This window comes from Siphateles boraxobius, unplaced genomic scaffold, assembly GCF_051911475.1.
Source record: "Siphateles boraxobius isolate OS27281-9 unplaced genomic scaffold, OSU_SipBor_1 66, whole genome shotgun sequence".
Lineage (NCBI taxonomy): Eukaryota > Metazoa > Chordata > Actinopteri > Cypriniformes > Leuciscidae > Siphateles > Siphateles boraxobius.
Genome location: NW_027509193.1, coordinates 29359858 through 29376990, shown reverse-complemented (window position 1 = coordinate 29376990; position 17133 = coordinate 29359858). Strand labels below are relative to the sequence as shown.

Genomic DNA, 17133 nt, shown 5'->3' with positions numbered 1-17133 from the left:
TCATATTTATATGGCTTAACTGATTGACTCAAAATAGTCTGTGACCAAAACTGTTTGTGCAGGCCAGTCGATTTAATAAACAGTAAGTGATTTACCTGTGAAGTAAAACCAACCCTATATTTTATTGTACTGTACTGCAGTGCAATATGTTCCATCTAAGAAGGGAATAAATCAATTATGCATCAATATCGCTTCGCCTTTCTATAGTGTAGCAGACAACTTTCTAGTAAAACCTAAATATTACAAAATAAGATCATTGTATTGCTTTAATGTGAAAATGGGGTTATTCAACGATTCATGAAATCAGCTCTTTCAGGCTCGAATGCATTACATCATGCTTCACCCAGACCGCTGTATTGATTAAACATCATTCTGATGCACTGCTCAACTGGACTGATACAAATCCCTCCAGAGACCAACCTTCGGATTATTTTTTTAAATCCTCATTTTCCTTTTATTTGTTTATCTTTGTTCTATTTTACTTGGGAAGGAGCCCTCAGACTGCCACTGTGTTTATGATTAATTCGAGTCATATATTGTTTTAGCCCGTGGCATGAGAGGGCTCTCTCTAGGGGAGAACATCAGCTTCCTGTTATCAAGACCGACACTCTTGTTATCATTTTGTAATCATTTTCTGTATACAAAAATATGAAAGCATGAGTGATACTCGAATCATCTTAACACATCCTTGACAAAGAGTGAAACCAAATAATTTCAGGTCTTACTGTGTATCAAAACAGTCTTGACAATGAACAGTTTGATTCTAAATAAATTAAACCTTTGTGGAATTACTTCATAGAGTTCAAAGCGATTCACTGCAAGCGTCCTTGTTTTTGCTAAAGGAATGGGAAAGAAATGGACGGCAGTATGGATCAAATAAACAGCAGTGTTGGACGCTGCACATCTGAAGTCTTGGATAATGTGTTTATATCCCGCTTTGCACAACACCTGCCCACTGACTTCAACTTCAGGGAAACAAGAGCCAACACCTGGGTTCAGTGTCGCTAACACTTGTCCAAATGAGCAGTAATCCACCAAATATGTGTGGATTGAGCTGAATTTACTGTGTTGTTTCCCTAATGATGTTTTTCCATGTAAACCTTGCACATGAACTTCACCTTGTCAAACATCATTACTGTTTACGGAATCCCTAAACGTGGCTGGAAGTAAATCTCACACTTGAAATTGTCTAAATTCTCACATTTTCAGGAATAAAAATTTTTTGGGAATAAAAAAAAAATCCTACAAAATATGCATTTATTCAGTCTTGAAGCAGAACAGACCAAGTCGTTGATTGCATCGGATTCAATAACGTCAATATATGAACAGGAGAATATATTTCGCAATGACTCAGACAGGAAATGGGTCGCAGGCACTTCGATGACTTTATTTGTTACTTTAGAATGGGCTCAGAGAGAATATGGTCCAATAAAAGTCTTTGTTTTTGACATGCCATCTCTATTTATTTAAATTATCTGCAAAGTCCAAGCTCTGCTTCCGTGCCTTGTAATCCACTTCATCAGCATATAATCCTTATTTCACCCAGCTGACTTAAACATGAAGCAGTGTTCGTTACATCAACCCACATGTCACTTCTTGATCAAGTTCTGGAAAGCAAGACAAGGCAGATGATAACTTCCGGAACTTCAGGCTGCCGAACCCACGCTACACTTCAGACTCGCCTCTGACAGGGATGTGCAAGTCCAGAGTGTGATTACAGAAGCGGTAGACCACGGACCAGTTGGCCTTCCGCTTGATGAAGAGCCGTAGCTTGTCCCTGAAAGTCTCCCCGAGGAAGCTGTATATGATGGGGTTCAGGCAGCTGTTGGAGAACGCAGCCAGGTTGACGATGTGCCCGGTCAACGGGTAGTCGTGCCACAGCGTGGTGTCGCTGCGTTTCGATGGATCGGCCATGCCCTGGAGCAGCTGGATGCTAATGTAGACGTTCTCGGGCAGCCAGCAAATAAAGAACACCAGCACAACCACAACAATCATGCGCAGGGCCTTCTGCCGGCGAGGCCACAGTCCCTTGTGCTTCTGGGCACGCATGAGGATGCGGACGATTAGGGAGTAGCACATGCCAATGATTGAGAAGGGCACCAGAAATCCAATCGTCACCTCCAGCCACTGGATCTCGAAGACGTTGGCGAAGCAGAAGTGCACCTCACCGGTGTGTTGCGTCTGCACGATGGTGAAGGGAAGCAGAGTCGCCAGGATGGAGGCCATCCAGATGAGGCTGCAGCTGAGTTTGGCGTGCTGCATAGTTCGCAGCGGACTGCTGCTAATGGAGCTGGCGAGAGCGACATAGCGGTCGAAACTCATCCATGTCAGGAAGAAGATGCTGCTGTACATGTTCACCTGGAGGAAAAGCGACATGAAGGTACAGAGGACGGCATAGTCGTAGTACTTCTCGTTGAGATTGAAGACCTCAATGAGCGAATCCGCCACTAGAATAAGGTCCGCCACGGCCAGGTTGACGAAGTACAGATCAGGGATGGTCATCTTGTCCCTGTGGTTGAGGTTGACCACCAAAATGAGGATGTTCCCGATGAAGCCGATGGGGAACAGGAAAATTGTGTACAGGCAGGAGAGGAACAGGCCGATGACGTAAAACTCATAGGTGTCTATGCTTTCGTTCACATCGGTTAGGTTGAATTCATACGAAGCATTGAACTGCTCAGTGCCATTCACGTAAATCGTTATCACAGTGGTAGTCTGCTCTTCCATACTGGCCAAGTCTCTGTTTTAGATGCTTTGAATGGTGCTACATACTTCATTTGTGTCAGTGCCCAGTTCACTTTGTAGAGAGGATCCTTCATGCTGCATTTGCATTCTGATGACTTAACACGTGGACACGGCTCAGAGTTTGGTACATGCCATCCAGAAAGAAATGCAGCCAGGGTAGAAGACCTCCATTTTCAGGGCAGTCTCTCAGCTATGGAGGCTGCCTGGACTTGTGTGATCCATTGCACCAACACCAAGAGTCTCTCTTTAGGGATTGTGCTTCTTTTTATTCTTTAGCACACTTTGCTCTTTATACGTTTTTGATCCAGTGCAGTCTGCTCTCCTCTAGTCCGTAAGCATGATTTTTTTAGTCCGCCAATGACACCACCACTTTGACACCTGATCGAGAGAAAGAGAGAGAAAGAAGGAAAATAATATCTGAAGACTAAAGTTTATTTTGTGGCATCACCTGTTTTATTGACATATTATATGGATAGTCCACCACAAAAAAACAAAACAAATTCTGTCATAATCTTCAGCTCATTCCAAACCTGTATGACTTTCCCTCTTGAGGAAAACATATTTTGAAAAAAACTATTTTAATCGGTTTTTTTGCATACACTGAAAGTCTATGGGGTCTAAAACAGCAACATTTTTTTAAAATATCTGATAGAAAGTCATACAGTCTGCTTCGGATGGTAAGTCATACCATACCTTTAATGAAAATATCATGTTAAATATCTGCTTTTGCACTTGATGGCAGCTCTCATAACAGTTTTTAAGCGATTCTCCTTAAGGATTGAGTGTCTACAAGTTTATTAAAATGCAAAGCGATGTCTTAAACAGATGCATTGAAGCACCCTGAGCTGTCAGACCCATGTGCTAAACTCACAATTATTAAACAGCAAAAAGACGAGCTGTACAACTGCTTCATAGGAATAGATATAGTCCAAGTAGATTTTCTTCTCGGGAGGCTAACTGGGCTACATAACATGTTCATAACTGATTTTGATTACACTAATTAATTGCGATTTTGGAGAGATAAACTCTCCAAGGTAGTAAACTGTGATAATCTCCCCCTGACACAGAGTTAATGGGTGTCAAAATAACAATCTCATCTCATTATATTAGTAATTTTAGATTAATATGCCAGGACCATGTATATCATGAATAATGATGTGTAAAGATAAATCTAATATTCCATGCTATTTAAAATACCCATTATGCAACAATTACCATATATTTGAAATGGAAATGTAGATATTTAGATATAGGATCTGTATTAATCCAAATAAATTTGGTATCTTAATGAGAACTAAAATTAGGTACGGCAGAAAACACTGACCTTCAGTGGCCAATCAGGGCATATGAAACTTTTCAATTCCGACATAGATAATTGCAACAAAGGCTACATCATTTTTTTAACAAAACAAAACTGTGATTTTATAAGGTCTATGTGACCGGTCTGGACTCAGAATACATCAACCTTTAAAGGAATCCACCCAGATTAAACCCCAAATGAAATGGGCCGGCATGCAGCAGAAACGTTTACAAAGTACGGCCATCTATCCAAAATTAGACCACTTATTTTCAGCCTTATGCAGTTGGTTTTTTAAGAGCATAGAGGTTTGGATACTTGGACAATACCACACGCAGTGCAATCAAATGCAGCCTTTACTTTGATTGACAGTTTGCCATATCTGTCTCAATAGAAATAGAGAAAAATGTATTTAGAAAAATGTCACTTTAAAGTTTTCTTAATCTTGGATATATAATCACAGTGCACATTAGATGCCATTAAGCTACTACTATAAACTAATAAAATGTTGCTTTCATTTCAGAATAACCATAAAAAACAAAACTGTGAAAGTCTGAGTCTGATGCAATAATTGTACTTCATTCTCAACAGCAGACTCATTCAAAGTTCCTCTCTGCATAATAGATAAAGGAGCATTTGTTATTGCCTAAAATTACATCTTCTTCAAAAGACCCAGGACAATATAATCCTTTCCCAAATTTACTCACAGCTGCAAGATGACATGAACAATTTATCAGGATATTAGTGATGGAGTAACACAAGACAAGCACACAAGCTCCCAGATAATTGAAAGGCTCATTTGGAGAGACAGAGAGAAGAATGACTGAGCTGCTTCATCAATTATTTGAAATCTCTGTGCATCTGTGAAATTAAACTGCAATAGAAGACTTCAGACTTTTTTGTCCCCTGTTGAAAAGACTATATTAACTAGCATGAATTTCCATGATGTTCCAGGCTGGTTTATGCTGGTTCATGATGCTTTGGTGCTGGTCTAACAGGTGCAAAAACAAAGCCAAGCTACACTCTAAAAAAATGCTGGGTTGTGTCCACTTGTGAGTCGAATATGGACAAACCCAATTTTTAAATTACATTTTAAACCCAATGGTCGGGTTTATCCATATTACAAACTTGGGTTGAAACAACCCAGCATTTTTAGAGTGTGTCCAACAAAACTATAGACAGGGGAAGACAGTCCACCAGCATAGTCTTTAGGGAAGCTGGTTGACCTAAATAGTCTGGCTGGGTAAGATATTAACCCTCCTGTTCCATAGACATTTCAATAGTAAAAAACAAAACAAAAACATACTTAACATTCAATTATCAGGTAATTTTGGATGACTTTCATAATCAAATATTATGAGAAATTATTGATAAAATATTTTAATTAAAAAAAAAAAAAAAAAAATATATATATATATATATATATATATATATATAATTTTTTACATTACTTACGTCTGGGGACTCATAGACCCCAAATATAATATTGAGCATTAATTATTGAATTTTCATTTGAATTTCACTTTAAATATTATTTCAATGTTGTTATGCATGTGTCATTTTATAGTATTTATTAATATTTTGAATTAAACTTCATTTTAATTTAACTTAATATAACTTATTTAAATGCAGCATTTCTTGTTTTTCTTAATTTCGTCTTTTGTTTAAGTTAACGTTTATCGTCTAATATTCATGTATTAACTTTAAATGTATTAAAACAAATGTATTTGTAAAACAGTCATTTGTGACTTTTTCTTGTTTTTACAGACAAGGTATGTTTCCATTCAAACATGTTAAAGAAAATTAAAGGTTAATTTCAAAATGACCATTATAAATATTTTTTTCAACACACAACAAAGGGGTATCTGGGATATTACGAATGTAAAGTCTTTATCTTCACACTTGCATCCAAAACACAAAATTAGATGCTCACCAGCCGTTGGGTCTTTTCAACTGCGTTTGTCTTACAGATTAACTTAATTTCGGTTGTAATTCAACTATGATGCGATATATTATTACGTAATGAAATTGAGTCCCATGCAGTGAAAATAATAGAGTCAAAAAGTCACTTACTTTATTCACGAGGGCTTGTGATGCAGTCAGTGTAGAGTTTCTGCAGATTTGTAATCCCTTTACCAGGACAAGATCCACCGTCTGCGCCACCTACTGTTATAAGGCAACTCGCTTCTGTCATTGAGATGGTCCAGAGAAGAATATAACTACAGCTTCCTTCTTTTCTGGCCACTTGTTCACTAGCCACCCCTCTACCTCCTCCTCTCTCTCTCTCTCTCTCTCTCTGTTCTGACTTCCCCCAGCACGGCCACACGCACGTGGGCAGCATCAATAGCAGGAAACCCACCAACGACAGTTACTTAGCACAGGACATATGACTGCTGTCACATCCATGACACTAGCACTCATTTAGTGCAAAAGAACGATGGAGAAATAACCAGGCCAGGTTGTTTTAAATGCTCCAGACTCGGGACGAGACGTCCCTGATGCATGACTTCATCAAGGACTCTGATGATGAATAATCGAGTATATTTAATACACTTGGTCAGGTTTTAAGCATTTAACATGATGTAAAGTGCTCGTATCCGAGTGAGACACTTGTTCAAATGATGGCCGCGCTAAACAAACGCTCTAATTAGCTGGAATAATCTGTATTGTTCAGTGCCAAATTTGAAGAGATGGTTTCACTACTGTGTGTAGTATGTTAAAATAGCCTATCTCTGAGAACATTGAGAGAATGCAAAATATGCATAAGATCATAAGTGAGATGTTGATCATTTAGCGGTGCAGTACAATGTTGGACGGAGAACCAATATGACCCTTTATTTGTAGAATGAGGGGTAGCTAAGCCTTTGTCGGCCAAGGGATTACTGAGCCACAAACTATTATGCTTGTAATTCGATTTTCTTAACACGGATGGATTCTGTTCACCTTATCAGTCCCTCTGTGTCAGGACGGGTTTACAGAAAGATTGAGGGCTCTTTTATGTGCGTCTTCAAAGAGGTTTGTGTAGAACATCCTGAAGTCAATGGCTCGGTGAGAATCCCTGTCAGACTGGGATGCATACATACTCTTTGCTATCACAGAAAGAACATTTCAGATTAGGAAATCAACAAATACAGAACTATAGAAACTTGGGATTTAGATACAGAACAGTTTACACTGTTTAATTCATTACTTAATATAAGATAATAAAATAAGTAATTAATAATTATATTAATAAATACTCAATCTGTCTGTCTGTATATCTATCTATCTATCTATCTATATATCCATTTATCTATTCCTTTCTTCCATCCATCCACCCAACCCCACCATCTTTATTTAAAATAGTAGTTAAAGACACCTAATATAAAGTGGTACGGAACTTTACAGCACATTTTTGAAGAAATGTGTTACGTTAACTGAAAATTCACAGATGCTTGTTCATTTGACTGTTTCTATGTCTTCCACTAGAACCACACATTCTTACATCTCTTGCTCTTCCAAGACAAGCAACTGTGTATTTTCAGTTTATATGTAACACATTGCTACAAAAATAAACTGCTGTTGCTGTTTAGGGATTTGGCTTTCCTCCGTGTTCAGAAATGGTAGTAATTGTGCTGGGCAAACTCCATATAGCCTACTGTAAGCTTCCAAACCTGATTGGTTGATTGGTAAGATTGTGATGTCATTACACTCGCAGGCCATTTGCCAATTCAGCAGGCGTTATAACTTTCCATGTCCTAGGTATTTATGAAATATCCATGCATCACTGACAGATTCTGATGATTGAATGGATCATTTTGCATGTGAAGGCTCACATGATGAATAAATGTTTAGAAGTTGTAAAGAGTTTGACAGTTTTACTGAGAATCAACTCATCAGTATTGATCAACAAGCCATGTGCATTTAGTTATAATGCAAATTGTAGACAATTCTACATACTCTTTTGCACATGTGCCAAAACACATGCAATTTGTTTAAATCAATAAGAAATTAAAATCTGACGTGAACAAGAAATTCAGAGATCAGAGATCTGAAATTATTGTTTTGAGAACAAAAATCTCGATTGAGAAGTGATTGAGAAAAACTGTAACAGATATTATTGTGTATTACTTTATTGATCAAAATAACTGCACCTTATATTTGTGTTACCCTTTATAATTTTGCAGTTCAATTAATGATTTTGTGCTTTGTCATTTTTTAAGTTTAAATTACCTTAAAAACCATTCAACGTTTAAAACGTTAACATGGTCTACATGGTCTGTGTGACAACATGCCCCTCTGTTAGAGCACATTTCACAAAAGATCAGTTAAATGCACTTGAACATGTACAAGTGAATTGAAAGAACAAACAACAAGATTTAAAATGTGGCCTTAATTATCCTGTCACTAAAAAGGGGCTAGTCAAATACACTACAATTTGTGTAAAAATTTTGAAAATGTCTTCTTACAGTGTTGTAGAAAGGGTCCAAATGATGTCAATTCCTGGGAGTCACAATTTTATGGAACACTGCATTCTTTTTAGAATTAAAAGACTGCACTCTATTTAGGTAAATAATCGATATAGGGTAAATAAAAAAAAATGTATATGATCAATAAGTCGAGGCAACATATGTTTTTACATTACTTTAACTCATCAAAATAAGTTAAGCAATTTTAAACTTTTTTATACAAGATTCAATTCCTTTTTAAGTCAGTTCAATATAATTTCATTTGAAATGAGATATACAGCCAAGATGATTACTTACAAGATGATTTACAGTCCCAAAGTCTCCACCTACTCCCAAGTATCATTTTCCCAGAGGTATTGCTCTTAAATAGAGAGGCTGTTGTTTGACTCCTTCTATTAAACTCTCTATCAATACAATTGTAGAACAAATGAGAGACTCGTAGAACAATCTGGAGGGAACAGATTAATTATGATGCCGGGAACAACTGAGGAGTTACATACAGCATGAAACTGCTTTTCTCACTTTACATGCCTGATCGTGTCCCGGATGTAATTACATGTGGTGGGTATATGTGGTGGAAGCCTGATGCTCTAACCTGCATGTGTTAGTGTTAAATGCAAACTGAGTGGCACGATCTTCCTAACACAGTTATGTCTTAATGGCATGGCCATTAAGGTTCTAGGAACTGTGCTCTTTCTGAAAAAACTGTCCTAGTGTGAGCTCTGAGATCCATAAAATTAGTTGATACACTTATCTTTTTGGAGACAGAGCACTAATCAATCGTGCCATTTGGGGTTCACAAATTGACTTAAAGGAGAGTTTGGTGACAAACTTAACATTTTATAACTGAAAGGACCCCTATTATCGAACGTCTTGGATTCACACAAGAGTGAGCTGGTGACTTACAATCCAGAAGAGCACTACATCATTTTTGAACTAAACTGGTGGTCTGTCTTATAAGAATCACCATAGCAACACAGCGAAGGTAAGTTAAGGGATAACAGATTCATGACTGGAAAACATAACATCTACTCTGCTGTGTACATGACATTCCCAGCTGAAATGACCATAACTGGCAGTAAACCACAAACAAACTTTATTACTGTTCACTCAAATTACTTCTAGATGGCGATTATCGATTAATAGACTTATTTTCAAACTGTTTCTTGAACAATGTTATGTTAGGACCTCAAAACATGTTTACCATGGTGCATGATTTGTAAATTAATTTCGATGCTTGCATCACTTAGCAAGCTCAATATGCATGTTTTTTTAGTAGTAAACTAGCAATGGCTCACATACAGCATGCATTGCACTATAAAAACATCAAACAGTTCTAGAAACAATCTAAAATGGCATGGTTGCCTCAGAAAATGTGTTTTTATCCAATTTTTGCTTTTGTTAACATTAGGTTTATATTTAATTTCCAAACTGCAGCAATACGTAGGCCTATATAACAGCCAACGTAATAAATCGTTGGCAGATTCACCATATACGTATGTTTCAGATTAAACTGAACGCTATTTTAGCCCTCACTTAGCAAGTGTGCAAAACATGCAAGAAGTAATAGCCTACCATTTTGCAGAATGTCTCCACACGTTTTTCCAATGAGGTTTGGTTGAAACCGACAGAAAGACCAGGTGAGTAGACAGACAAACAGACTACATCTTTAAAACTCAGTTCATGGCATATCACTCGAGCAATAGTGCAATTTTTATGAATACCAACTGCACTGTTGGCTGAATGATTTTGCTTGTAGGGCCTACAGCAGTTCAATAAACAAGAAGTTAATATTGAGTAACTTACATTTACACATAGGTTATTGCCAGTTACTTTGTCTATTTTTGATCCAGTGAAATAGCACCAAACGAAGTCAAAACGAATTAACTGCTGCGTTTCCGAGTAAACAAACAATTTGTGGTGTTTCCTTCCTGAATGTATTAGCATCTTTGAATCATTCGGTTGAGTGAATGATTTGATGATTTGCTGCTCACAGACAGTGACAGTTAGGCGTTACCACCAATGTAACGTGCGGAAGGACTCACTAAAAAAGAATTCACAGCATTTTCTCAAATGTTGATATATAGGCTACAAAACTGCGATTCAATGAACTAATCGTGAAATCAAGATAAAAATTCAAATGTATTGGCTTAATCAATGGACAGCCCTGTATACATGCATGCAGCAAACTGACATGTTACATTCTGAGTGCAGCAAGGACAGTCCCAGGACGAAATGAATTCATAACACAGGAACATGGCTAACACAAAGATTAAAGCGTCAACATGCCTACAAAGCTCTGTCTAGTATGCAATAAGCTTCAGCCACAGGATGACATTGACAAGGTCCAGAACACGCATTTTACTGTAATACGATTCTGAACGGATTGCACTATTTTTCCCTTAGGCTAGGCTACTTTTTTGCGGTGAATTCCTCTGCTAATTCTGTGTAAGAGTTAAGTTAGGAAATGAGAGTCAGCATGGGGAGTGCACAAAGATTTAATGTTCATTTCCATATTCGTGCTTCTGCAGTGGATGAATTTAGAAAAGAAACGTTTTAATCTCTGAATGTCCATTTAACGGAGTTGCTCCTGTTGCACTATTCTTTTTGAACACAGGGTGGAGTCAATGTGTAAATTATGGATTTTGTTTCTTCTCACAGAAGCTTTGTTTTTATGTTTTCTAAATGTTTTTATGTTTTAATGTTGTTGAAAGGAATAAAAAGCAATTCTCTGGGAATGCAGCTGTAACATTATACCGTCAATTGCTTTGTTGAATGGTTTGGTCAAATGCTATTTTCAGTGGTCAAGACAAGAGAGCAGCAGCTTTCTCAAAGGCAGGCATGTTAGAGGTCAGTGGCCTTGAGTGAGTCAGTGCAGTGATTGTTGTGACAGATTCCTGCACCTGTGGGAATGAGCCGAGGGGTGAGCACAGCATTATGCTCCAGCTGTCTGCTCAACAACAAGCAGCAAAACACAATGAGTGACACCCTTGTGGGTGACAAGTAAAAACCTTTTGTGACCTCTTCCGCTTTGTTCAAGTGAAAGCTGCATTTATTATGATAAATGTAGGATATTTATTTATTTAGCATTTTTAAAGCTCAGTGTTCACTGCTGTCCCCGTAGCTTGATAATTCGCTGCTACTCCTGTGACTAGAGTAAAGAAAGAGAGCACAATAGGTGTATGCATAGGCCTACATAAAGGGACACAATACCATCGGCCTTTAACGTTTAATGCTTTACTTGAAATCAATGACTCACTGTCCAAAATGTGATGCAATCTAACTTGATCCATAGCGTGATAACGTGTCAAAATTATGTCTACAATTCTGAGACCACTGGTGAAAATACTTTATATAAGAAAACAAACAAACAAAAAATATTTAATATTATATTATCAGCACAAAAATTAGCATGGAAATGAAAAGTACAGAATGTCTTAGTATTTAGTTTGTGCTTTAAAAACAGCAGCACTCAAGCTATTAATTCTAAAAGAACATGACGATCTTGTTCTCCAGCGTGATTCGAGGTGATCCAAAGAGATTATTGTGCTTCAAGTGAAGACAAATATCTGACTGTCTGTACAAAGTGTCACATGAACAATGTGCATAATGCCCTAGAAATAGTTCAAAATCAGAGATAGTTCTTAGTCATTTTACTTCATAACATTGTTTAAAATGTTACTAAAACTTTCTGGTTGTTTCCAGGTTTAAATTAGATTTTGACTGTGAAAATAGATTTTGGACCTTTGACTGTGAAAATAGATTTTGGACGCCACCGAATGTCACATTGATTCTCATAAAAGAGAAAGTAGTTCATCTAATCAGACAGTGTTAATGCATTACTAGAGATACATGTAACTCTTGACAAATATCTGTTCGTCAATGTATGCTGGTCAATATGGCTATTTTCAGGGTTGGATGAATGGAAAAACATTGTGAAACATGTAAACATTCAGGTTATTTTTTTTATTGATCCATAAGTATGAGTTATAAGGGGAAAATAAACAGCAGTTTTTGTTGTTGTTTTGGGCTGAATATGGGAAGTTGATGGAGTGATGAATCACAGTGAAGCACACGTTGCATTGGTGATGCTCCAGAGCGAAAATCTGCTGAGAAATATAATAATAAATGCATCTCTAGTAGCTACACAGAAGCATAGAGGAAGAGTGGGGAGCATTTTTAGCTGCTGGTATTGGTGAAATACTTCACTGTGAAAAGTCATTTATTGCATTGGAGTTCAGAAGAATATTGCAGAATGGCTTGGTTCCCTCAAATGAAAAGTTGTTACCAGGCTTATGTTTTGGCTAGTCAAAGTGCAGATTTGAACCCTATAGTAAATCTTTGATCTTACATTAAACTGAAACGAACTGGGAGACACTTGTCAAGTATCAACTGTTTGAAGCAATTGACAATGAGTGGAACAACACAGAATCATCTTCCTGTAAAAAACTGTCTGCAAATTGCCATTCCCTGTTTTATCGGTTATTTTATCTACAGTATTCCTGCAATTCTTGCTAATTTCCTGACCAGTGATTTGCGATTAAAATGGTTAAGACCGCTAAATATTTTGTATTTTTTTTTTTCATGACTAGGACTGTATGTCAAAATGTTTTGGAAACGACACATAAGGATAATGGATTGTAGAGCTCCATGCCTGTGGTCTGGTGAAGTGGAGACACACTTGTCTCAGTGAGTAAAGACACTAGTGACATTCTCACTTTAATAGTCACACTTTCCCATGACTTCCAACCCACACAACCACAGCGTCAAACATTGCCAACCTGGTAACTCACTCCTGTGTGGTTCCCATGGTCCAATTCTCAGATGTTCTGCTGACACCAGGATTTCATTGTTGTTGTATTTCCAAATCTCTGGTACATTTGCAAAGAGGAAAAATACCGAGCCAGTCTGGCAGGATCTTAGAGGATTGGGTTTCAGCCATCTGCTGTAGTCTGGGCCTCTCCAGCAAGGCTGGACTGTCTTTCCCCATCGGGTCTGATTTATCAAAGCATTCAGTTCATGCCAGATCATTCCGTTGGTGCAAAAAGAGGAAGGGAGCATGTAATTGCCTAAGGCATTCGATGTGCCAATCAGAGATATTTCTGGTGAAAAATTATAACATTATCTAAAGGGTAGTAAATCTGGGTCCCATGACTGAATTGCCCCATCCCATTTCCCTGCGCTTATCGAGGTTAGAATAGAGGTGGGTTGGGTAAACCAGACATGTAAATACAAAGCTCCTGACCCATTTTTAGAATGTCATACAGATAGAAAACTTCAGACATTTGACAGTTTTAAACCAGGTCAAGCCATTTGATAGAAACATTTTCACTTTTAGTCTGGCTGTGATTTTATTTTTATGTGTAAATATATTATTTTACTCTGTTGTTTTTATTGTGTATCAGCTGATTCAGTTGCATTGCCTGCTGTGACCCTGAACCTCTAAAAGGAATTGTTGTCCTAATTTATACGAGAGATCTGGATGAGCGCCAAGTCAAACAGCAAAAACTTTAAGAGACAAACCAAATGTGCAACCTTGGTGGTCTTGTGTGGCCGATTTAAGCCGGTCTCTACGAAACAATTACTTTTTAAGCTCAACTCAAGTTTACTTTGGAACAAGACCAGAGAACATTAGAGACCCCGGCTTCTTGGGGGTAAATTGAGCTTGTGTCCGGAATTGAGGCATTATTCAGGATGTGTTACCCAATATGTGGGATTTAAAACCTGTTGTGCGAACCTCTAGCTGTTTGCCATTGGATTTCGAGTGAATTATTTTGAGTCTCTCAGATTAAGGAGGCTGTGTAATCATTTCTTGAGGCCACTGGAATAGTTAGAGGTGCCACTAAGAGATTAAACATGGCGTGTTTTAACATCACTAAAACACGCTTGCCTTCTGTTTTGGTGGGACATACCAACAGGATGTTGAACTTTCAGGTGTGGATTTCTGAGAGTGGGGTGATGCTTCAGCAATTAAGGGGGGGAGGTGACTTAAACGCCTCATCCACCTGTCTCTAGAAAGCATGTCCTGTTGGGTGATTCAAAGCTTTTGACTTCATTGGATGCAATATGTATGGGATAATGTACACTACAGTCGATATTACAGTTGATAACTGAGACAAAATACGTCAGGTGTTGATAAAACAAAAGGGTGCGAGTCTGCGCTTAGATATGAAAGATGTGAAAATAGCACAGCAAGTAACATTGCTATGGACAACTTAAAATATTATGAAATATCCGACTACTGAATGCCACGATTGACCAATCAGAATAAAGTATTCCAGAGCAATGTGCAATAAAGTTAAGTAGATAGCAGGGAATTATTGATGCAGAAAAAAAAAGAAAGGGAAAAAAAAACAGCGAAAAGATTATGACTCGTGCTTGTGAGGAAAACATTAAGATTCTAATTTGCCCCTTCATGAAATATTAATGGAGAAAGGCATATATGGCATCCATTATTTTATTCAGTCCATTTGTACTTTATTCTATACAGATGTAAAAAAAAACAAAAAACAGCTGAGTGATTTGTGCTTTGACAGTTCTGGATTTTTCAGACTCAAAATATCTGTTTTGTTTAAGGTGTGTGTACAATACACAAAACAATTCCTGCATGCTTTTGCAAAAAAAAAGAGTTTGGACATGCATATGTGAACAAAAGGCATGAGGCAGTGAAATAATTATGAAGGGTTCCCTTAAAAGTAGATTAAATGGCTAATGCAATGGTGCCTCCATTTGGTTAAGCTCAAATTTTATATCCTCTAAAGTAATTGCAATGTGGCCAGTCAAGAACAGTTTGACTGATGGATCTATTGAAAAAAATGACTACAACTGCATAATATGTCTGTAAAGTACGGAAGCCCTGAATAGCAACTTAAACAAAAAATAATTCTAAAATTACGAGAATAAAGTCAAATATTTTGAGACAAACTTTTAATAAAGTCTCGAGATATTTCGACTTTAATCTCTAAATGCTATAATTATATATATTTTTTACGGATTTTTTTTTTTTTTTACTTTGCGGTTCAGGGCTTCCGTAGTACAGCTTTTTGTTAGACATGTTGCATATATAGGTGTTTATTTAGGACTTTTGGCCCTGTGAACATTTAGTGAATAAACTTGACTTTTCAAACATAATGTACATCAGTGGACATCCACCCATCACAGGATAATTCACCAATACTTTTTGTCATTTTACATTAATACTGTTGTGGAAATGACGGTACTGGACATTACATTATAAACATGTTTTAAAATAAAATGGTCAATTCCTTCATCTTGCTTAAACTAATAACATTTTAGGTAGCCTATCCTAAGTACACACTTAGTTACATATTAAATTACAGTCTGATTGGAAATGATGCAGCATATTTTTTTCACTTGTTTAAATTATTTATATTTTTATGATTGATATTATATATTAAGATTGAAAGTCTGGGACAGGGGTAAAACATTAAAATTTCTTCATTGAAAATAAAAAAAATAAATGAAAGCATGGTAAAAAGTTTCCAAAACTTCCTAAAAAGTAGTGGGACTTTCTAACAAAAAGAAAACAGTGCCTGTAAGAAATACTCTTACAATCAGTTTTGGAAGTATTAGTCCAAACCACATGAAATTTCTCTTGCTTCTTCATTGTTTCCTTGTCTAACATTCCGACACTTACCCTGGCTCCATTGTTCCATATCGGACAATGTTGTTCTTGTGTTGTGACAGGCGGATATGTTGTGCTGGGGGTGTTCAGAAGCCAAAACAATTCTCAGAACGCCTAGAATGTTCCTCTTTCACAGGGGTTTTGTGGCTTGGTTTGGGGACGCCACAGGCACTTCGGAGAGACTGCACACAGTGCTGAGGCCTGAACAGGGCCCCTCGGTCTACTCCCACTCTGACCGAGCTCGCTCCATTCCAGACGTGTACACACACACACACACACACACACACACACACACACACACACACACACACACACACACACACTGCTGACTCTGTAGACTGGAGGTGCCCCACTGCAAGTCAGTATATAACAAAACCCAGGTGAATTCTTATTCTGCAGGCGTCAACACTACAGCGTCTTGTGAATCATTCAGTAATGCTTATTTAAAATAGTCGACACTGGACTGAGTCTCTCTACAACTTACTCCACAAACATTTAGGTAGTTTTGGAAGTGTGTATTCCTGTTAAGAGTTCCACAAATGTGTGACACTGGCAATTTTCAAAATATTTCGCTGTTTGTTTAAGCTTCCTGACCAACAGCAATATTGATTTAACAAATGGCGTGAGTTTTTCGACCAATGGCGGCAAATGATCTGTTTTTCGACCAATGGCGGTTGGAAATTGTTTGATAACAATCATTGTTTTTGCAATGCAGTTTCCGCTTGAGATTTGAACTTAGACAATCTCTTCAGTAAAACCTCTTAGGCCCCGTCCACACTACTGCGTTTTCGTTTAAAAACGGAGACCTTTTGCTACGTTTGCACCTCCCGTCCACACTAAAACGGGAAAAACGAAGACCCAAAACGGAGAAGTTTAGAAACGCTGCAGCTCCGTTTTTCGTTTTGAATCTCCGGAGGGCGTTTTAGTGTAGACGGGACAAAACGGAGGAGTTTAGAAACGATGACGTAGAATGTCACGCTCGGCTCTATGATTGGGTG

General features: G+C 37.7%; 1 protein-coding gene across 2 annotated transcripts; it reads right to left on the bottom strand.

Annotated features, from left to right (window-relative positions):
* Window positions 1-1366: 1366 nt before the first annotated feature.
* On the bottom strand, window positions 1367-10166 carry gper1 (G protein-coupled estrogen receptor 1). 2 transcript variants are annotated; one of them, XR_013196856.1, is made up of 3 exons: window positions 10066-10166; window positions 6116-6208; window positions 2992-3123 (listed from the first exon to the last, which is right to left on the bottom strand). XR_013196856.1 is itself a non-coding variant. In XM_077213498.1 (2 exons), exon 2 carries the CDS (start codon window positions 2725-2727, stop codon window positions 1666-1668), a length of 1062 nt encoding a protein of 353 aa, XP_077069613.1. In that variant the 5' UTR covers window positions 2728-3123; window positions 6116-6281; the 3' UTR covers window positions 1367-1665. The 2 variants fall into 2 exon arrangements, 1 of the variants encoding a protein (XP_077069613.1); XM_077213498.1 differs by lacking the exon at window positions 10066-10166 and having other exon boundaries at window positions 1367-3123; window positions 6116-6281.
* Between the last annotated feature and the right edge of the window lie 6967 nt (window positions 10167-17133).

Bases quoted from the DNA above. Each gene is read 5' to 3' on its own strand.
- gper1 (XM_077213498.1), bottom strand. From the start codon at position 2,727: ATGGAAGAGCAGACTACCACTGTGATAACGATTTACGTGAATGGCACT.